The sequence below is a fragment of the Girardinichthys multiradiatus genome, chromosome X (genome assembly GCF_021462225.1).
Source record: "Girardinichthys multiradiatus isolate DD_20200921_A chromosome X, DD_fGirMul_XY1, whole genome shotgun sequence".
NCBI classification, from domain to species: domain Eukaryota; kingdom Metazoa; phylum Chordata; class Actinopteri; order Cyprinodontiformes; family Goodeidae; genus Girardinichthys; species Girardinichthys multiradiatus.
In genome coordinates, this window is record NC_061817.1 from 36,952,838 (window position 1) to 36,962,805 (window position 9,968).

Here is a 9,968-nt window from a genome sequence, read left to right on the forward strand (position 1 = left end):
TCCTCCTTGTTAGTACAAATTGACCCAAAAAAGCCCGGTAGAAAAACGGCCAAAAGTACAAAGGTACAAACATGTTGACTGTTCAGATACTTTGAAGATCGAAGGTCAAGGTGCTGGAATTAAAACATGAAATAAAAGTGGTGAAAGACCTAAGTTGATGTTGGCGAGTTAATCAGCTGTGTTTCAAGCTTCAGCAGCAAACCTGCAGTCGGGTTTTTAATATCCAGCAGAAGTTTTAACTCTAAAGGCAAGAACAGGGACAGAGAAACTCAAGTTCAGAACTCCTAGGAGTTCCAACCCACTGCATCATTTGTTATAGTAGCCATGCCCAGTTCATGCTTCTGGTTCTGATTTGTTGGACCCCGCTAAAAAAAAAAACAACATTCTGCCCATTATCGAGTGTCAAGAACCGCAAACCCGGCCTGCAAGAACAGAAGGAGGTCATGTTTCTGCCTGCATGCCTCAGAGAGAGAACACATTTCTTGGTTCTTCTGCAGTATTTATAGACCGTTAAACCTGTTGCCAACATTTGTTTCAAGTTGTCTTAGAAATGACTTTGACTCTCCTCTAGTAGCCAGGCCATTTGCAGCCTTGTTTTAGTTTTGCTGCCCGAAACATTTCTAGAGAGCCACCTTTTTGTTTAATGAACAGGGTCAGTCATATACAGCTGACTGACAGCTGGCAGCAATCTGTGAAACTACTGCAGATCTGTATCGATCTCTGGCTCCATCCTGCGATCACTCATGATGCTCAGCTTCAGCTCCTCCAGACTGATTGAGAAGAAGATTGCGCTGGTATGAATCTGATTTTGAGTTTCTGTACCGATGGAGATGATGGAGGCGTTTTCTCATTCAGTCTGAATCAGACCCAGCAGAAACTGTCCTCGTCCAAGTCGTGCCAGTCTGGGACAGAACCCCAGAGTGGAACGTCTGTTGAGATGCTTGCTGGCGGATATTATTGGTAACAAAAGATTAGAACAGATCATAATGTAGGAAAAATCATCTAATTCTTGAAGCTGTTTAGGTGATGTCTCGGTTGAATTGGTTTATTAGCAATGTTAGAATACTCCCACCACCAAAACCTACAGTCACAAGTTTCTGCTGCTGTTCTGTTTGTTTGTGGAAAAATTAGCTAAATACAGGTTTTAATACCATGTGAGGACATGTCTGAGGGAGAAGATAAAACCCAACCAGATGTCAAATGATTCATACGATCCAGATCATGTGGAGTTTTATGTGTCTGAATCCACCAACCCCTGCCCAGTCCCAGCTGTCCCAACGTACATCATCTTGGATGGTTTTCCTTCCCATGACTCCCAGCAAGAGATGGCTCACTACCAGATAGCAGGACTCCAGGAAACACAGAGCTCAGTGAGAGTAGGAGCAAGCAGGAGATAGCAGGATGTTTGAGATCCCAGACAATGTTATCAATGCAGCATCTCAGGAGGAGGAGTCCCAACGTTTGGGAAAACTATTCCTGGGTTGTCCGATGTCGGCTCGCCCTTGTTGGACCTGGTTGTTATTTCACACACCCACATAATATTGATCATTTGACGTCTGTGCGGCGCTGATAGTCTGCAGGAAGAGCTGTGGAAAACATGCCGGGGATGCTCGGCACTCGCTTGCAGAGAGAGGAGTATGTGTTTCCACTCTCACAGGCACGGCCTCCATGTTTTATCAGTGCTGCAGCTGTCAGTCAGCCCTCTGCTTCCTATCTCTCTGCACACTCATTGTGAAATCCCTCCAACCTTGGTGTGTGTGTGTGAATAAGAGGAACTGTAACATGGCTTACACTTCAGTGAACTTCCTGTTGAGGTGCTTGACATAGGCCGGTGTAACTCAGCCTCTGTTTTTGTCAGTAAGTGTAGTTGAGCACGGACACGGCTCCAGGCTGATGTGATCACAGGTGGATGGTAATCTCACTTGTCGGCTCTCTGTACAAATAAACACGTAGCCTGGTGCTTCCCAATGATTAAAGAAAGTAGCAGCCAGGTTCTGCTGATTAATCAGAACCAGTATGAGCTCCTCTAGAAAAGCAGAAACTTGTCATGACCTGAGAGAAGCAACTGTAGCTGCCTGCCAACCTGGGACGAGTTATAATCACGTTCCCAGATCTGAACTCCATCATCCGACTGAGAGAATAATTATTTTATGAGTGGAAAACATTTAAGGCAGCTGCTGATCTCCCAAGGAAAATTACTGCAAGGATTGATCGTGCAATGCTCAGAGAAATGACAAAAAACCACGAGCTCCATCTCAGACATTACAGGTGTCAGCAGGTTGAAGGTTAAAGTTCATGACAGGGCAATAAGGAATAGACGGGGCAAATGAAAGGTTTGGGGGGCATAACTCCTGCAGCAATGTCCTCAAGACGGATGAGAACAGAGTAAAAACCCAAACCCAGCATATCAACTGTAAAGCACAGAGGTGGAGGAATGATGATTCGGAGCTACAGGACCAGGCGCCTCATGTACAAAGAAGACATATGCACAAAAATGATGGAAACAACCTCAATCGCATGTAAACTATAAAGCTTTCTCTGTTTTTGTCACCTGTAGAAGGAAATGCTCAGCAGTCTGTTCTCTAAGGAGCAGAACATGCATGTTATTCTGCCATAAGGGCCCCATCTGGAAGTCAGTTTGCTTTAGTGAATAGAAAACATTTTAAGTCAATATATGTTCAACTTATTGGTGATGTGCAGATTGGTCTCACTAATGCAGCAATGGCCTCCTCAACTCATGATTCCTTTATACTATAATAATAATTATAATTATTCTGATTATAATAGTTGTGTTGGGAACAAACCTCAGTCAGGCTCCATGCGTGATGGCGGCTTCTAGGTCATATTTGTGTGAAACCAACAAACGTTTTTTTCAGTCATCTTTGAGTCACTGATGTCATTCAAGTAGTTGTTGGTTTGCTGCAATTCCCCACAAATGTCCCTCATGGTGGAACCGGTTCTTTGACTGCCACAGCACCGTTGCCATGGTTATTTGGACACGTGTTGGGTGCCTTCCAGTTATTTATGCTACTTTGCAGATGTATTTATGGGCGGGGACCGGCTGGTTCCGGCACCACTTGCAGCTGCGCCCAATTAGCTGTAAATTGGGATGTATAAAGGCCACCGATTTCGTACGTCTCATTTTTTTGTCAGTCAGTCATTTTCTACCGCTTCTGCCATAGTGGGTCACGGGGAAGCTGGTGCCTATCTCCAGCAGTCTATGGGCGAGAGGCGGGGTACACCCTGGACAGGTCGCCAGTCCATCACAGGTCAACACACAAACAACCACACACACACTCATTCATACACCTAAGGTCAATTTAGAGTGACCAATTAACCTAACAGGAATGTCTTTGGACTGTGGGAGGAAGCCAGAGAACCCGGTGAGAACCCACGCATGCACGGGGAGAACATGCAAACTCCATGCAGAAAGACCCCAGGCTGGGAATTGAATCCAGGACCTTCTTGCTGCAAGGCAACAGTGCTGCAAATCTACAACAGAATGGCTGAAAAAGAGAAGACTAAAAATTTTGCAGTGGCTTAGTCAAAGTCCCGACCTCAAACTGGTTGAAACAATGTGGTGGGACATTCATGGAGCCTGATGAAGACAGCAAGCTCAGACATGTTGGTCTTTTGATAGTTTTCTTCTCAATGCTTCAAGTCCAGCTGCAGTCCTCGCCTGATCAGAAATGGCAACAATATTTGATGTTCTTTCTGGCGATAAACTCAAAAAACTGTAAAGCATTGATAAGCTCCTCCTTATGTCACCCTCTTTGCTCTTCCTCAGATACGAGGCAGCTCAGGGCAGGCCCGCGAGGCCCTCAAGAGGCACTTCACAGAGCTGCAGACGGCAGCGAGTCGGTTGTTGTCGGAGCGGCTGGCCGGCCTGCTTGCCGAGGTCGACGTCATCGAGGCCGACAGCATCAAACCTCTGGACGACTGTCAGAGCCTCATCGAGCACGGCGTGGGACAGGCTGACGAGCTGCTGAGAGAAGGTGGGCTGTTTCACACGCTCATCTGCAAACCTCAAATTACCTGCAGCAAGATATTTTATGTTTATTCAAATTCCTTCAAAAGAGCAGTTTAGGTGGGACATTAGGGTTCAAGAAAGTCTCTTCATTTGTCTGCAGGAGAAGCTGCTCTGCGTTGTGGTCTTGGAGAGAAGGAAGACAAACTGGGCAGCTTTACAAAGAAAGCCATGCACATCCAATTGGACAGGTAGCACAGAAACACGATGCATCACTGCAGCATTACTCCACGCATCAGCTCATGTTAGTTCAGCGCTTTTAAAAGCTGATTTTTGGATGTTTTCCAGTCTTCCTGAGGTTCCAGCTTTGGTGGACGTCCCGTGTGTGTCAGCCCAACTTGACGACTCCATTCTCAGTCTACTCAGGGACAGAGTATCCCGCCATGGCTCCGTCTCTTCACATCCACCCGTCCAGATAGAGGAGCTGCAAGAGAGGCCGGGCAGCATCTTGGTCCGCTGGTGCAAGGTCAGCATGGGAAACGATAGAAACTGGGATTTGTTTTTATGGGAATATGAAGGAACTTTTGTCAAAACTTTCCAGGGATTACCGTTTTTGTCCTGATTGTTTATGAGGGAATGAAGTTGTGTGCAGTTTGGTGAAAAGAAAAACCTTTAAAGTATAACTGTATTTATTCCCTGATGTTTCCTGTTCCAGTACTTCCAAATTTTAATTCCTTCATGCAATTTAAATTAGGCAGTAACTATCTTTAATTATAGGTGGATGAGGACTTTGCTGCTGCTGATTACCGGCTGCAGTACCGGCGGTCGGGCAGCGGGGGGAGCCAATACGAGGATGCCTACATCGGTCGGGATTGTGAGTTCTTGGTTCTCCACCTGGACCCTCACACAGATTACTTGTTTCGGGTCTGCGCCCGTGGAGAGGGTCGCACCGAGTGGAGTCCCTGGAGCATCCCACAGACGGGATACACCACTCTGGCTCCACACGGTAGGCGGAGCCTTTAAATCCAACCTGGTTTAGGATTTATAGCTCATAGCTTAGGAAAACCTTGTACAGGAAACAGTGAAGAACATTTTGTTAGTATCAGATCCAAAATGGTGAGAGGATGAAGGTCTGTAAAGTTAGCTGCTCAGTATGTTCTGCAGGTCTGTTAAACATGGAAATCTGGATAAAAACATCTTTGGTTTCTTTTTTGTGATTCTCAGTAGAACAAAATCAGGCAGTTTAAAACCAATACATACCTGAGGTAACCACTACTCCTGTGCAGCCTGTACCATACGAATCGCTACCAAAATATTCTTGATCCAGCTGCATGTATTGATGCATGAGGGCTTCTTTCAGCAAACTGAAAATCATGGCAGAAATGGGGGAGTTTCAGAAACACATTGAATAATGATATGTTAGATTCGACGCTTTCACATTGGCATTTGTAGTTATTGGAGCCCTGGGCTACAGGAGAACAGTTGGGAAGCTTAGTCGGCAGAAGATCCAAACGGATCCAGGCTGACGGTATTCTGTTTCATCGCTAGCCTGTGCTATTAGGGAAATAAACATGAGGCAGCCTCATAGGGCTGCAGGATGTACTGGAACCAATCTGACATTACTGGACCTTCAAGTAACACCTGAGTGTTGAATATCGCAGTGCTCCTTCAGAGACCCAGGTTGCAGCTGTTTCAGCAGCATGTTCACTGTTTTTGTTTTCCTGCAGAGTGGCGTTCAGGGACTGAGGGCTACATCCTCAGCAGCAGGAAAAACATCGCCCTGCGCAACGACTCCTCTCAGAGCCGCTGCACCGTCCTTTATTCCAACGCCCCCACCTACTTCTGTGGTCAGACGCTGACCTTTAAGTATGCTCAGACACACACGCATCATACTTCTGGACTCAAACAGGTTTGGAAAGTGGCTGTTCTATAATCAGCTTGTGCTTGTTTGCAGGATCTCTGCAGCTGGTCAGTTTGATCGGCTGGACAGCCTGGGGGTGTGCATCGACACTCAGAGTGGGGAGGAGTCGCTGCAGAGAGACCAAGCAGTCTGCATCTCCACCAACGGTCGGCTGATTTTACATTTACTCCGAGTTAAATACAAAAAAAAGCGGCAGGGCAGATCATTGTCAAGGAATGTTATTATTGACTCGTTATTAAAGCTTTATTGCTGTTTGTCGTAACATTTAATTGCAAAAACTTGCAGCAGTTACAGAGTTCCTACTGTGGAAAACCCCATAATGGACTCAAACTGCAGGATTCCTCACTGCTGCATGTTGATGACCCCCTCCCCTTCCCAGGCGCTGTTTTCGTCAACGGTAAAGAGATGACCAATCAGCTTCCAGCCATCACCATGGGCTCCGCTGTGACCTTTGACATGGAGGTGGTCAACCTGCTCCCCATCAGCAACAACAACCTGAGTGAGGGCGGCCACTTCAAGCTGAGGGTCACCATCGGCTCCGGGAACCGGGAGGTGGTCTTTGACTGGCTGGTGGACCAGGCAGTGGACTGCCTCTTCTTCGGCTGCTCCTTCGTCCACTCCGGCTGGAAAGTGCTCGTGTTTTAGGCAGATGAACCGTCAGCTCAGCACAGTTACCTGTTACACTGCTGTTTCTCTTCCAACAAAGTGTTTACAGGAAAAACTTGGAATATTTCTCTCTTGACTGTTACCATCATGACATCACGCAGCCTAAAGCCGCAGTCATCCTGGACCGCTAAGATAGACGTTGCTGTAATGTTTCACATGGAGAGCACTGTTTCTCCTTAGAAAATCTGCTACTTACTTGATTGAACATATAAAATTTGATCAAAGGTTTTGCTGTAGCAGCAGTTTAAACACATTTCTAGATGAGTTTTAATGATCCTGTTACACAGACCATGTCTCAAGCTGTACGTTTTTAGTTACAGGGTCAAAATAATCTCAGCTCAGAAATATATCCAATTCTACACATACAAACACTGTGATGGGTTTTAGCAGTCATAATTATGTCTATTTTACTGTTCAGGGAACAAAAACAACTATTAACCTATCCACAATAAACTGTGGAGATTTTATTCACTTTTAATCTTAACCGGGTTAAAAACAAAACCATGATTATGTAACCTGACAAAACAAAAGGATTAATTTGGGAAAAAGTGTGATTTATATATTGGAATTTAGCTAAAAATTCAATTTAAGATCATCTGTTACATTTGCAAGATAGCTAGTCTGACTCGAATCATAGTGGGCCTAATATTGAACCCTGAGGGATCCCATAGTTAAATGGAGCAAAAATAAGTGGAATTTTATTCCCCCTTCAGCCCCAGTTGTTTTGTGGTTCTCACGGAGGCAGAAAGGTTTATCCAGATAAATCTGGACTCTTTATGAAGTTTAAGATTTTATTTTGTGACATTGTTCACGTGGTCTTCTTTCGTTAAGTTCCAGAACCTTCTTACAAAGTTGATTATTTTCTTTAGCTTTCAACATCTCCGTTGTAGTAAGAACACATGAAACAGCTGGCCAAACTTGTCGTCATTGAGTCAACTAATCTGGCTCTTTCAGAGGGGTGTCATAGTGGGCCTAATATGGAATCCTGAGGGATTTCAGATTTAATTATACATGAAAATCTGGATTAAGAAATATTCTTTTTATTCTTTATCCTCAGGAAAGAAAATGAGATTTGTCCTGATATGTCTGGCCTCATCTTAAGGAATATTTTTCCAGTAACTCCATGGGTTCCTTGCCTGTTTTATTCCAGCATCTTATTACAAAGTTGGTTTACACATTTTAGCATTTTATTTAGCATATGAAAAAACAGCAGATGAAGAGGTCATTTCTCTTGTAAGAGAAGCTATCATCATGTAGCTTTTTCTGTTGGGACGATGAGGTATCTCAGATTTGATCAAACAAAAATCTAGAATTGAGTGCGTCTTTAAGCTTCATTTATTTGTACATGTTAAATGTGCTGATTTTCTGTGAGGAAATGAGGTCCATCCTGATGAGTCCAGACTCTGCACCTCGTTAGCCTTCAGAGGACTGAAAGCTAACGACTTCAGGGCCTTCTCACAGAGTGGATTGTTGTTTACAACTTTGCCGTCGTCTCTATGGATGTTGCAGACTTTCTTTTAAGTCTATAAATCTATGCAATGTCTTAGTTTTGCCATAGAAACAGTTTCACAGTTTGGGAGGAGGAACACAAAAATTAAACTTGCAAGTATTTTTGCTCGCTGTGAATATTACACTCACTCTTTGCTACCTAAATGCAGCAGTTTCATGCTAAAAAGGAAATGCCAGACCATGCTGTTTTTATTACTGAACAGTCTGCTTTTAGAAACGTTATTTTTGAAATGTCTCAAAGCATCTCCCTCGTTTCCTCGGGCAGAAGAAAGAGGTGCTTTGAAGAAATCGAGACGAACAAATAGACTTGTTTGCTTCAGTCTGTTCAGCTCGTTCACCTGTTTTCTTTAAGCCAAAAACAATTATAATAAAATGTCACTTGCTTTTTTTATTGTAGCATGGAGTTTAAAATCAAAAATGTTTTGTATTATCTTTGATGTTTAAACTTGACTTCTTACATTGTTTTAATTTGTCTACAACAGACATATCTCTTTGATCCTCTCAGAATAAATCTGTAATATTCTTAAAACCAAAAAACATCCATAAGTTATAAACTTTGATAACTTCTGGTCATGTTTTTATAGTGGCCATTAAAGTAACAAAGCTTCCTGCAGTGACAATCCTGACAGTATTCACGTCTCTGATGAGAAGAAAGCAGCAGGTTGGTTTTATAACCTCTGCTTTAGCTCATTCACCTACATTTGAATTTTTTCCTTTCAGTCTGCTTCAACTTTGACTGGTTTTGTTAGAACCTCAACGTTTAAAAAAAAAATAATCCTGTCTTCAGGTGAATCTTAAACCTGTTTTTTTTTTTGTAACTTTAGGAAGTCTGTAAAACTTTAGGTCATAGAAAAGAGTGGTGTATTTTTTGTGTAGTTTTACTCACATGCAGCAGTATAAATAAGGATGCAGATCAGAAGATCCTGCACGCATCTGGGACTGATGCAGAAACCATAGGAAGGTATCATTGTCGAAAGAAACGTGGGCTTTGTTCACTACAGACTTTTTCCAGTTGCCTAATTTATCTGTGGACATTTTCTTCATTCTCTTGGATGACAATTGGAGCCGGATACGGGTTCAGTTGATGGTACAAATGACCTGAAATCAACCAACAGAACCTCAGAAGAAAAAGCCTGTCCTTCTCTATTGGAAGAGGGATAAAACAGTGACATCTGCTGGTCAAAACTGTCCATTGAATTCGTGTTCACACCACTGTTGGTTAAATAAAGTCTTCCTCCTGACGAAGAAAACACTCTTCCTGCTGTTCTTCTGTGTGCTGATTGAATCACTTTATTAAATGAACTAACTTTGATGTCGACATTATGCTTAGAATAAATTTCTCATTTCATGCAAACAAAAGTTAAATTGAAACGTGGAATATATGTGACATCTGGATTAGATCAAACATTTCAGTGATTCAACGAGTAAAACCTGTATTCATTAAAGGCAGCATTACATCGTTCCATTTACTTCAGTTACTTCTGATCATGATGGCTGACAGCTAATAAAACCCCCAAATTTCTCAAAATCTTTTAATATTATGCTACAGCTAACGCAGCAAATTCACCAACACCCCATACAAGGAGGGGAAGGCACAAAACAGTCATTGGTAAAAAGAAAAAAAAAGCTTTCTGTTGCAATGTGCAAGGATATTGATAGGAAGTTTAGTGGAAGGACAAAGTGTCATAGCAGAAGAAAGACAAACAGGGATAACTCCAGCCTTTTATGAAAAGTTTGGGGGAGATTGGTGTGGACTGCAGCTGGAGTCCAAGTTCTCTGAATAGAATCGCTGAAATAAATGAACTTTTAAATTATATTCTAATTTATGGGAGATGCATCTATGTCTTCCATAAATTTCACTCATCTGAAAAAAACTGGTATTTTTTCCCCATATCCTGCCTCCTC

At 43.0% G+C, this 9,968-nt stretch overlaps 1 protein-coding gene across 1 annotated transcript in view; it reads left to right on the top strand.

Moving 5' to 3' along the window:
• LOC124862345 (cytokine receptor-like factor 3) overlaps positions 1–9,318 on the top strand; it is a 21,328-nt gene extending 12,010 nt beyond the window's left edge. Inside the window, exons 3-9 of the mRNA XM_047356206.1 lie at positions 3,788–3,995; positions 4,131–4,218; positions 4,316–4,493; positions 4,745–4,973; positions 5,695–5,833; positions 5,922–6,034; positions 6,268–9,318. Coding sequence (XP_047212162.1) covers positions 3,788–3,995; positions 4,131–4,218; positions 4,316–4,493; positions 4,745–4,973; positions 5,695–5,833; positions 5,922–6,034; positions 6,268–6,533 — 1,221 coding nt within the window. The 3' untranslated portion in view covers positions 6,534–9,318. The remainder of the gene's footprint in view (positions 1–3,787; positions 3,996–4,130; positions 4,219–4,315; positions 4,494–4,744; positions 4,974–5,694; positions 5,834–5,921; positions 6,035–6,267) is intronic.
• The last annotated feature ends 650 nt before the right edge of the window (positions 9,319–9,968 follow it).